Source organism: Nycticebus coucang, chromosome 11 (genome assembly GCF_027406575.1).
Source record: "Nycticebus coucang isolate mNycCou1 chromosome 11, mNycCou1.pri, whole genome shotgun sequence".
Lineage (NCBI taxonomy): Eukaryota > Metazoa > Chordata > Mammalia > Primates > Lorisidae > Nycticebus > Nycticebus coucang.
The window spans coordinates 112891603-112903864 of NC_069790.1; the positions used below are offsets into that span (position 1 = coordinate 112891603).

Here is a 12262-nt window from a genome sequence, read left to right on the forward strand (position 1 = left end):
GAGTCAGGTAGCGTGATTCCTCCTGCTTTGTTTTTATTTCTGAGTAATGTCTTGGCTATTTGAGGTTTTTTTCTGGTTTCATATAAAATGAAGTATTATTTTTTCAAGAACTTTAAAGTGTGACAGTGGAGCTTTAATAGGGATTGCATTAAAATTGTATATTGCTTTGAGTAGTATGGACATTTTAACAATGTTGATTCTTCCCAGCCATGAGCATGGTATGTTTTTCCATTTGTTAACATTTTCAGCTATTTCTTTTCTTAGAGTTTCATAGTTCTCTTTATAGAGATCTTTCATGTCCTTTGTTAGATAAACTCCCAAATATTTCATCTTCTTTGGCACTACTGTGAACAGAATACTGTCCTTAACTGTTTTTCAGCTTGACTATTGTTGGTATATATAAAGGCTACTGATTTATGAATGTTGATTTTGTAAGATGAGACATTGCTATATTCCTTGATCACTTCTAAGAGTTTTGTAGTAGAATCCCTGCTGTTTTCCAGATATACAATCACATCATCTGTGAAGAGCTAAAGTTTGATATCTTCTGACCCTATATGGATACCTTTGATCTCCTTTTCTTCCCTAATTGCGATGGCTAAAACTTCCATTACAATGTTAAAGAGCAGTGGGGACCATGGGCAGCCTTGTCTGGTTCCTGATCTGAGTGGAAATAATTTCAATTTAACTTCATTCAATACGATATTGGCTGTGAGTTTGCTGTAAATGGCCTCTATCAGTTTCAGAAATGTTTCTTCTATACCAATTTTCTTAAGTGTTCTGATTGTGAAGGGATGCTGGATATTATCAAAAGCTTTTTCTGCATCAATTGAGACAATCAAATGGTCTTTGTTTTTTAATTTGTTTATGCGCTGAATTTTACTTATAGATTTACGTATATTGAACCAGCCTTGAGACCCGGGGATAAAACCGACTTGGTCATGATGTATAATTTATTCGATATATTGCTGGATTCTGTTTGTTAGGATCTTGTTGAATATTTTTACATCTATATTCATTAGTGATATTGGTCTATAATTTTCTTTTCTTGTTGGGTCATTTCCTGGTTTGGGGATCAGGGTGATATTTGCTTCATAGAATGTGTTGGGTAGTTTTCCTTCTTTTTCTACATTTTGGAACAGGTTGAGTAATATAGGTACTAGTTTCTCTTTAAAGGTTTGGTAGAATTCTGATGTGAAGCTATCTGGTCCCAGGCTTATCTTTTTTAGGGAGATTTTGTATGGTTGATGCTATTTCAGAACTTGATATTGGCCTGTTCAACATTTCCACTTGATTCTGGCTAAGTCTTGGAAGATTACGTGCTGCCAAGTATCAGTCAATTTCCTTCAGATTTTCATATTTCTGAGAATAAAGTTTCTTGTAATGTTCATTAAGGATTTTTTTAATTTCTGAGGAGTCTGTTGTTATTTCATCTTTTTCGTTTCTGATTGATGAAATTATAGATTTTACTACTTTTTCTGATTAAGTTAGCCAGATGTTTATTTATTTTATTGACCTTTTCAAAAAACCAAAATTTTGATTTATTGATCTGTTGTGTGATTCTTTTGTTTTCATAAGAATTTGGCATTTTCCTTCTTAATCTCATCTCTGACCCAGCTATCATTCAACATAAGATTATTTAACTTCTATGTTTTTGTATGAGTAGGCAGATTCCTGTTGCTACTGAGTTCAATTTTTATTCCATGGTGTTCCAAGAAGATGCAAGGAATAATTTCTATTCCTTTAAATTTACTCAGGTTAGACTTGTGACCTAAGATGTGATCGATTTTGGAGTATGTTCCATGATCTGACGAGAAGTATGTGTGTTCAGTTTTGTTGGGATGAAATGTTCTGTAGATGTCTGCTAAATCCAAATGTTGGATGGTTAGGTTTAAATCTAAAATTTCTTTGCTCAGCTTCTTATTGGAGGATCGATCCAACACTGCCAAAAGAGTGTTGAAATCTCCGACTATTATGGAGCTGGAGGAAATCAAGTTGCTCATGTCTGTTAGAGTTTCTCTTATAAATTGAGGCTCATTCTGGTTGGGTGCATAAATATTCATAATTGAAATCTCATCATATTGAGTATTACCCTTAACAAATATGAAGTGACCATTTTTATCCTTCATTACTTTTGTTGGTTTAAAGCCTATCATGTCTGCAAATAGAATTGCAACACCTGCTTTGTTCTGATTACCATTTGCCAGAAATATGGACAACCATCCTTTCACCGTGAGTCTATATTTATCTTTTAAGGTAAGATGTGACTCTTGTATGCAGCAAATACGTGGCCTAAGTTTTTGTATCCGGTCAGCTAACCTGTGCCTCTTTAGAGGACAGGTTAAGCCATTCACATTAATGGAGAATATTGATAAATCTGGTAAAATTTTGGGTATCGAGTTTTTCGAAAGTCCAGTGGACTTTTTTAATCCTTTCGCCACTGTGGAAGTTGGAGTTTGATCAAAAGTTTCTGAGTGAGTTTACTTTTGTGGTAGAGGATTGGGCTGGTCATTATGGAGGATAGGTCTGAGAATATCCTAAAGAGCTGATTTGGTTATGGCAAATTTCTTCAACATATGAATGTCATTAAAGTATTTAATTTCTCCATCATAAATGAAACTCAGTTTAGCTGGATACAGGATCCAGGGTTGAAAGTTATTTGTTTTAGGAGATTAAAAGTCGATGACCACCCTCTTCTGGCTTGAAAAGTTTCAGCAGAGAGATCTGCAGTCATACTAATATTCTTCCCTTTGTAGGTAATGGATTTCTTACGTCTGGCTGCTTTCAGAATTTTCTCCTTCATATTAACTTTAGTGAAGTTAATTATGATAGGCCTGGGGAATATCTTATTCGGATTGAGTTGTGCTGGGGTTCTGAAACTGTCTTTTATCTGAATTTTGGAATCTCTTGGCATGTCTGGAATATTCTCTTTCATAATTTCATGGAGAAGGGCCTCTGTGCCTTGCAAGACCACTTCATCATTTTCAGGGATTCCAGTGAGGTGGATATTAGCCTTGTTCGAATTATCCCAGAGCTCTCTGAGAGAATGATCCATTTTTGCTCTCCATTTCTCTTCCTCTTTGTGAGTTTGGGAGCGTTCAAAAGCTTTGTCTTCAATGTCAGAAATCCTTTCTTCTGCTTGCTCCACTCTGTTACTGGGGGATTTTACTGTATTTTTTAGATCTTTGAGGGCTGCAAATTATTGCTTCAGTGTGTCAAAGTCTTTGTTGGTTTTGTCTTTAAATTCATTAAATTCTTGAGACAACTTTTGGATTTCTCCTCATATTTGTAATTCCGGCTTTTGAATTAGAGGGACCTATGTCTTTTCATCTATGTACCCAGTTGTTTTTTCTTTTCTTTTTTCATCCTTTTGTTCCTTGCATACATGTTACTGCTAGTTTTTGTTAGGGGGATATAAAAAATTGTTTTTAAAACGTAGGTGCTTCTAGCAGAAGAAATTGTAGTCATTGGTAAAGGAATTACTGATCTTTAGAACAAACTAATTGTGCCAGCCTTCCTCTTTGTTCTCCAGGGCTACCCTGGGCTAACAGTCTTTCCTGACTTCAGCAACCCAGAGTGTACTCAGTGGTGGACAGGCCAGTTTGCTGAATTTCATGATTACCTGGAGTTTGATGGAGTGTGGATTGTAAGTTATTATTCTAGCATCAAATTTTCTTTAGAAATAGATATGACACATTTTCCAATGAATGTTGGCCTTGATCTATAATCAAATAATTTGCTTGATATAATAGTATTTAAAATTATTTTACTTAATGTTGAGTTTATACACAGTGAATCATGCTCCTATAAAAACTGGGGTTCTTACTCTGAATCTTACACTAACTGGTTATTTCATTCCAATAAACTCTTTTGCTTTCTCTAATGATCTCAGATTTTTCCTTGATTAATTTTCTTTTAGCTTAAAAATGCTGCTTTATGAAAAGCTACAATTGCTACTTTTTTAGCATTGATTTATACAAATTTCAAGTTATCATTAGAGAATCATTTAATGAGGACTTTGTGTTATCTGTGGGTGAACAATAAAGGGTTTCTTTGAAATTTGATAAAATTCTTTGTTAGCAGGATTAGATATGACTTATTTTTAATTCATTTTAAAGAAATTGATTTGATAGTAATTACATTCTCTTATTGTTCCTCACTTGGAGGAATTATAAAATAGAAATGTTACTCTATCTTAGGTTCTTTTGAATAATACTGAAACAGCAACACTGATAATAAAATCTTCACAATTTGTAAGGCAAGGGTCAACTTTTTAAACGATACTACTTAATTAACTGATTGAAATCAACTGATAAAAGTTAAAATGTGTCCACTGTCATTTAGATATAGAACATACCTTAGATATAACCTAATCCAAAACAATTTTATAAAAACATAAAACAGACAAAAAATAATAAAGAGGGGAAGAAAAGTTAAAGAGATTCTTTAATACCCCCCAAAAAAAACAGTTAATAAGAGATCTCAGGTTGCCTGGCTTCTAGATCAATGGCATTTTACATTATGTGTGTTTTGTGTCTTTGAAGGAAATGGATGAAGTATCTAGCTTCCTTCAAGGTGCTGCCCATGAGTGTGAATCAAACAACCTGAACTATCCTCCTTTCACTCCTAGTAAGTGCTTCCCTGTTTGCTAACTATGTTGACACAGACCTGCTTAAAACAACCTCAATAGTACTCAGTGCATCAAGATCAATTTCCCTTTTCAGGCCAAGGTGCCCCCAGACATGCTGAATGTTCCTCTATTTGAGTCTGTTGTGTTGTTTGGTCTCTGATTACCTTTCTGCTGCCATAATCCAAGGGTAAATAAATGTGTGGTGAAAATCATTAGTCTGAGCCTGGCTCCCTCCTCTGGATGAACTTTCTGTCTCCAGTTTCAAATACTTTCATGCTTTTTAGTTCGTTCAATTAAGGGTGATGTTCTCAATGTACCAACATTCCTTTGCCAGAATCAGTCACATAGACTCAGTTTAGTAACTTCAAGGGACAGTGTAACCTTCAAGTCTGATCTTTTTATATTCCCTGGAAGAGAAAACTGGGTTGGTGGGCATCTGGATAGTCTCTGCCAGTCTTTTCTCATTTGTTCACTTTGTTTACACTTTTGAGACTAAGGTTTAGCTGTTTCTTTACCCTCTTTTGGTTGCTGAACCATTTAACTTCTTGTAAAATCTACTAGTTTTCTTCTTCAACTTATGCTTTGTTCTCTTCTTTGTCTGTATTCCTCCCCTTTTTTCTCATTCCAGATCAATTTATCATGTTTTATTCTTAATCTTCTTCTTGGCCAAAACTATGTTTTATTTTTGACTTTATGCTTTGTTCTGTTTTTTTTTTTTGTTTGTTTGTTTGTTTGTTTTTGTTTTTTCCCTACAGAAAACCTCAATCCTATCACCACTGCATGCTTCTAGCTAGCCCTTCTCACTAGGACCAGCTTCTTTCTTTTCTAGCTGGAAAGTCTCTCAGCCTTCCAAGATTGAATAGTACATATTAGCATGATAGAGATCCTTGAAGTGGTCATGAATGTCATCCCATAAACCAACCAGGGAAAGAAATATAATTTTCTTGATGTTATATAACCCAACTTAATTTCTGACTCCGAACTTTGATCTTGTTAGGGTGGTGGGGAAAAACTCAATCTCAGTTTTCCCTGGTTCTACCATTTTCTAGAATTGTGCCTTATAATTAGGTCCTGGGAATGGACAAGGCTTCATGAACAAAAGCAGGTATGGCCCAGGTATGGGTCCACAGGGAGAGAAAGAGGCAGAAAAGGTGACTATTTTAGGCTTGAGAAAGGGAAAATATGATAACAAAACAGAAGCAGGATCAGAATTCTTATTTATAAAACTACCCAATTGGGTGGCACCTATGGCTCAGTGAGTAGGGTGCTGGCCCCATATACCAAGGGTGACAGTTTCAAACCCAGCCCCGGCCAAACTGCAACAAAAAAATAACCAGGCGTTGTGACAGGCGCCTGTAGTCCCAGCTTCTTGGGAGGCTGAGGCAAGAGAATTGCCTAAACCCAAAAGCTGGAGGTTACTTTGAGCTGTGACACCACAGCACTCTACCAGGGTGACAAAGTGAAATTCTGTTCCCCTCCCCCCTTAAAAAAACCCCATCCAATTCTCATATCTTATTTTTTTAAAAAAGTGTGGTGAAGTATTATAAAATTATTCCATTTTACTACCCTCATACAGTACATTGTATACTCACTTCTTCTTGATTAACAAATAAAAACATGTTCTTCATATTTAATCTCAGATTAACTGCCCATTGCTCTGAGTGCGTTTATCAATTGCTGCCACTCTCCACCATTCTTGGCAAGCTTCAGGGAATGCAAATTAATTTTAGTGATCCATCTCCCCAGGGGCTCACTGCAGATCTCAGGTAGAATTTGACATTTTGGATAGAATTTAAAATCTGGAAAGGTTTTCTCAGGTTTCCTCAATCTCAAAGATTGGTGAGGAAGTTGCAGTAATCAGGAAGAAAATAATCAGGTGGCCACTTTGTGAGATGAGAAGTTCCTCACTGATGGGTGTTTCCCTCCAGGTGTGCTAAACAACTTACTTTTTGCAAGAACCCTCTGCATGGACACAGAGTTTCACCAGGGCCTTCACTATGACGTCCACAGCTTATATGGATACTCCATGGCAAGAGCCACAGACTCGTAAGGACTTGGTTTTTCTCAGATTCCAGATTTAGAAAGGTGGGAGGTGAAGGGTCTCTCTTTTCTTCTTTAAATATGATGTTCAAGTATTTTTTTCCATTACTAGGGATATAGAAATGCTATTCTTACAGAGCATTTAGAAGGTCCTCTCATACAAATCCTTCATTTCTATGTAAGATTATATTTGGTTCACTTATGGCAAAAGGGCTTCATTAGCTCAAGTAGGCAATAATATGTAAGACATTTAGAGCCCCCTACTGGAAGAAGAGCCTTTCTGGGTCCTTTTACTGAATGTGCCATGTTCACTACAGTAGAGTGCTTGATTTTAGCAAATAAGAGCCCAAGACACCAAGTTAAATTCGCACAGGACATACTTATACTAGAAATTATTCATTGTTTATTTGAAATTCAAATTTACCTGGATGCCTTGTATTTGTTTGGCAATGATACATCACACCCTACTATCTTCCCTCCCAATATTTTATTCTTTTCTCTCTCAATTCTGCCCTCTGCCTACATATGTGCACATACATGTGCACTCACACAAACACAGCCATTGTTACCACCACCCATTATGAAAGTCTAACAAAGGGACATAGGTGTCCTGCAAAGAATTGCATACTTTCCATATTTTGTCACACGGACTTTTTTTTTTAACTTATGACTTTATAGTTTAAGGAATGGCTGTCCCCCTCAGTGCCAAGTTTCTTTTTAGGAGATAATAAAATATGATCACTATATTGGACCTTGCCTCCTTTGGTCTGTGCAACAGACTCTCCCTGGCTCCTACTTTCTCTCTGGCTGTCCCTTCTCACCTCTGGGTCTGGATCTTTTCTTCTGTTTCACTATTGACAAGTCTTAAGGCTCAATCCTCGTACTTCTCTTCATTCTATGGCAACACATAGGTAATATTCCTTTCCATGGTTTTGACTATAATTTGTTCTAGTGATTTTTAACACCTAGTTGATGTCTTTCTTTGATTTTGGACACAAAGATTCAAAACTATTTCCTGATATTTTTCTCTTGGATGTTTAGTAGCACCTCAAACACCATCTGCCTTGCTCACTTACCTACTTTTAGGTAACCTCCACATCTTGGCTAGTTATTGAAACTCATGACTCGCCTGTTGTGGTTGGTAGTAGCATTATCCTTAGCTCTCAGACTCCCAAATGAGAACCCTGGCACCGTCCTTTCTTTCTGTCACACCCTCAAATGCAGTCAGTCCTTGATCCTTTGGTTCTACTTTTGAAACATTTCTACAATTCTCTCTCATTTTCCTCCTTACCTGTGGTCATCATCATCTCACACATAAATTGTTACATGAGGCCCACCACTGGTCTCCTGGACTTAGCCTTATCTCCCAGTAATCCACCCTCCACCCTTTCTACTCCCAGTGTGGTCCATGGACTAGCAGTTCCGCATTGCCAGGAGACACATTACAAGAACAGCATCTTGGGCCTCAACCCAAAGCTTGGGAATCAAAATATGCATTTTAACTATATTTCTGGCTATATTGAGTGTGTTGAACACGTATTAAAGTTTAGAAAGTTGTCATCTACACTGCCAACAAAGGGATCTTTCTAAGGCATGGGGTTGCTAATTTCTCTTCTCGATGTAAAATTATTTGTTGCTTGCCATTTTCTCTACAATAAAATCCAATTGCCTTAGCACAACTCTATGTTACTTTGTAGTCTTGCCCTTTCTTGCTATTTTTCTCTCATCTTTGCTGTGTTTCTCATGCTTTATGCTCTGACAATACATAATTACTTGTTTCTGATTCCAAAAGCTATTCATTCTTCCACATCTTCCACGTGCTGTGTGCCTTTCACAAGACAGCCTTCCTTGCCCTTTTTTGCAAACATATAATTACTTATAAAATCTCACCTCAGATTTCAATTCTAAAAACTTTCCTAACAGTTCTAGGAAAAGATCATTTTCCCTTTTTGTGTGTTATATTTGTTTCTTTCCAATATGTTCAATATGCAAAAATATTATATTATAACAATTTTGGGATGCTCATTTTTTTCTCTTGCTAGACTGTAAGTTCCGTGATGGGAAAATCACCCTCAAATTCTTAGCCTTGTGAATGATGTGTATACTGAAGACATTTTATTTGGTTAATACCTGCCTGAGAGGGTGGGCACATAGGGCCCTGAAGACTTAGAGATTGTCTGAATTTGCTTTGTTTTCTAGCATTATTTTGCCCTTGTGGCTTTTCATTATGTTGGGTTGTCCAGATGAAAGAGAGTTCTTGTTCAGGTAAAGGTAAAAATTTGTATTTAAGTAAAAGAAAAGGTCTAAGAAAGAGGACACACATTATTTATTTATTTAACTTCTATTTTCTGAGTTCTTCCTCCATCTCCTTTCTCTTGTTCTGTATTTTCTGGGAAATAAAATAGATGAATAAGACTCAGTTTTGTCATCTCTGAAATGAGAGTCTTGGATTGATGCTACCATAGACTGTTCCTGTTCTGATGTATTTTGATTATTGGATACTTACCATCTGAGAATGGGGTGTGAGAGAGAGAGTGAATAAATGATCAGGGTAAAAAAAAAAGAATAAGGAAGGGTTGAAAGAGGGAAAGAGGGTTTCAAATTGATTTATTAGCTAATATCTCTACTCCACAAAAGTGTTATAAAGTCATGACTCATGAATAGGTTGGTTCATATTCTAATAGTTACGGTTAATAGCTAAAGGTATCCATGACTGAATAAGCTTCAGGTACCTTCCCACTTCTCCGGGTCAGGCAGATCAGCTTAAGTTTACAAAGAACAGTAGAGATGAGTGGAACTCGGCCTTTGGGCATGAGGAAGAATTGGGTTAAAAAGCAGATAATGGTTTTATTCAGTGAGATCTGGACATCAGGAGAACTGAAGCCATAGGTCTGATGAATATTTGGCTCTACCTTAACTGGAAATATAGTTTGGGGACAGTGGTTACTGGGATAACAAGGGAATAACCTTTACCTCTCTATAGGCTAAAAGCAGATGCGATTATATCCTGTCAGAGATTTTGACCTGATCATAAATTAGCCAGATCTGGGGTATGTAAAAGAGAAACATAAGGGTCTGTGAGAAAGACTTTTCCTTTCAGTTGGAAAAAAACCTGACAGTTATCTAATCTGTTTTACCCTGATGGCCTCTCAGTGAACTGTAATTACAGGTATCTTCATCCCTGTTTTGGTTTCATGTTATATAAAATGAATGTTTTTATGACTGATAATTGCAGAATGCAATAAAGCTCCAGGCTCTGGCAATAAAATGACAGTGTCTTAGTCTATGTCAAAGGAGAACTGAGGATAAATGAGGAGTGAATTCTCCCCTCCAACTTGTCCTGTTTTGTTTTTTTTTTCTTTTTTGTCAATGAAGTGTCAGATGGAGAACTTCACTCTCTTAAACCAGTCTTCTACTTTAGAATTTTCTCTCTGCCATTATAAGGGGAAGGGCAGAGAGTTTGAAGACTGTGTTTGTAGAGTTCTACATTTATAGATTCCTAACATCTCCTAGGAATATGAAATGGGGAAGAATTCATGGCTGTGATAGTGTCTTGAGGAACTGCTTTGTGTATGCTGATAAAAATTTGCACAGAGAGTTTTTAGGAACAGATATACTTGTCTCCAACCATGTATTAGAAGGAAAGAAAGAAGAGCTTGCCTGCAAAGTGCTAGCAGCAAAGGTGACTGAGGTCTTACTGTACTGTAGTTGTGTTATTGTTCTATTTTTAGACCTGGGCTGGAAGGCGTGAATTGTTTAGCATAAGAGGAGAAGGGATAGAGAGGCATTTCACTAAAGTTCCTATAGAAAGGAATGTTTAGAACAAAAGCTAGGAAAACAGCTTGGGTCCAACCATATGTCATCACACCTTACATTCCTTGCCTGCCCTCAAAGTAATTATTATCCTAATTTTATGTTTTTAATTCCTTTGCTTTCATGTCTGTATAGTTTGACTTGATAGTTCATATTTTATTGCTACTTGTTTTTAACTTTAAAAGGTTTCATATACTATCATTGAGACTAATTCTTTTTAATTGTTATTTTGCATAGATTATATTTTGCTAACAATGAGAATTACTAAGAATAAGCCTGAAGTTTCAGAGGAAACTAGGAATAAGTTCTTCAGTCTCAAAGGTATACCAGCTGGTGTACGAACTCTTCTCTTAGTCAAGCAGAGGGTATAGAGTTCCAATATCATCTTGTGCCATGCTAAACAGGATTGTGCATGACAGCAGGCATGAAACCAAGGGACATTAGGAAAACTTTATCTAGAGAGAGAAAATAGGCCAAAAACCCAAGACATGGTTTCAATATATTGTCAACCCACAATTAGATCTGATCAGATGGAGAAAACATAATCAGGAGGCTATGGAGGCTGGAATAAACATAATCTATGGGGGCTGGAATTTAGTGGTTTGTGCTGTCTTTTATGAGATCCCAAAAGTGAGAAAGAAGCTCATAAAAATGCTTGGCAGTCAGTGGTTCTCAACCTTCCTAATGCCACGATATATTTTCATTGTTACAAAGGGGTTACAACCCACAGGTTGAGAACTGCTGGCTTAGCTTGTTTGCACACCTGGTTTATGAAACCTTGATATTTTTTCTCAACTTGTTGGAGAACTGTGAAATGAGTCCTAGATGTTCACAGCTCACCTCTCATTCAACTGTCTGTATTTTCTTTCAGAGCCTTGGAGACTGTCTTTGTCGATAAAAGGAACTTCATCTTATCTCGCTCTACTTTTGCTGGATCTGGTAAATTTGCTGCTCATTGGTTGGGGGACAATGCAGCCACATGGGATGACCTCCGGTGGTCCATCCCTAGTATCCTTGAGTTCAACTTGTTTGGCATCCCTATGGTAAGCTTCATTCTACCCAAAGAATTCAACTCTTTGTACTTTGACATTCTTTCCATTACCAGTCTTGGAAGGTGTCTGAAAAACCAAGGAGCATATGTCCCATTGTGATATGTTTTGAAAAAAATCAACGTTATGTATGATGTGAGCTGCCTTCTGAAGATAGAATGGTAGTACCCTTATCATTAAGCTGTTGTCCGTGCGGTCTCCAGAGATAGGAAGGAGACACTATGTGTAAAATGTATTACTATCACAGGAGAATTGCATCAGGAGAGCATCAGTGAATGGGAAAATATGAAATTGGGAACTGAATATTGAGGTAGAACCCTTAGGTATGAACCATGGAGTCTTCCCCACCTCAGTTTGTCTTGGGATGCATGCTAGCTCATTTTTCTCATTTGGCCTGGGGCACGCTCTGGGACTCTGGGATCTCCTAAAGCATGGAATGAAGTGAATAAGAGATTTTCTTTGTCCCTACCATTTAAGTACACATTCCATGACTTTGCTCCATCAGTGACCACTGTATTTTATGTGTTCTAATTCTCTAGGTAGGTGCCAACATCTGTGGTTATACAAAAAATGTCACAGAGGAGCTTTGCAGAAGGTGGATGCAGCTTGGAGCATTTTATCCTCTATCAAGGAATCACAATGGCCCTGGGTTTAGGGTAAGGTCGCCAAGAGAAGGGATGGAAACTTCTTGGATTAACTAATCTATTTCTTCTTAAAGAGGGGTTGAGGA

At 37.0% G+C, this 12262-nt stretch overlaps 1 protein-coding gene across 1 annotated transcript in view; it reads left to right on the forward strand.

The window, feature by feature from the left end:
* The window catches only part of MGAM2 (maltase-glucoamylase 2 (putative)), a 95017-nt gene that overhangs the window by 31158 nt on the left and 51597 nt on the right, over positions 1–12262 (forward strand). The window contains exons 13-17 of the mRNA XM_053608733.1: positions 3533–3646; positions 4545–4629; positions 6559–6676; positions 11355–11526; positions 12072–12188. Of these exons, the coding sequence (XP_053464708.1) occupies positions 3533–3646; positions 4545–4629; positions 6559–6676; positions 11355–11526; positions 12072–12188 (606 nt within the window). The remainder of the gene's footprint in view (positions 1–3532; positions 3647–4544; positions 4630–6558; positions 6677–11354; positions 11527–12071; positions 12189–12262) is intronic.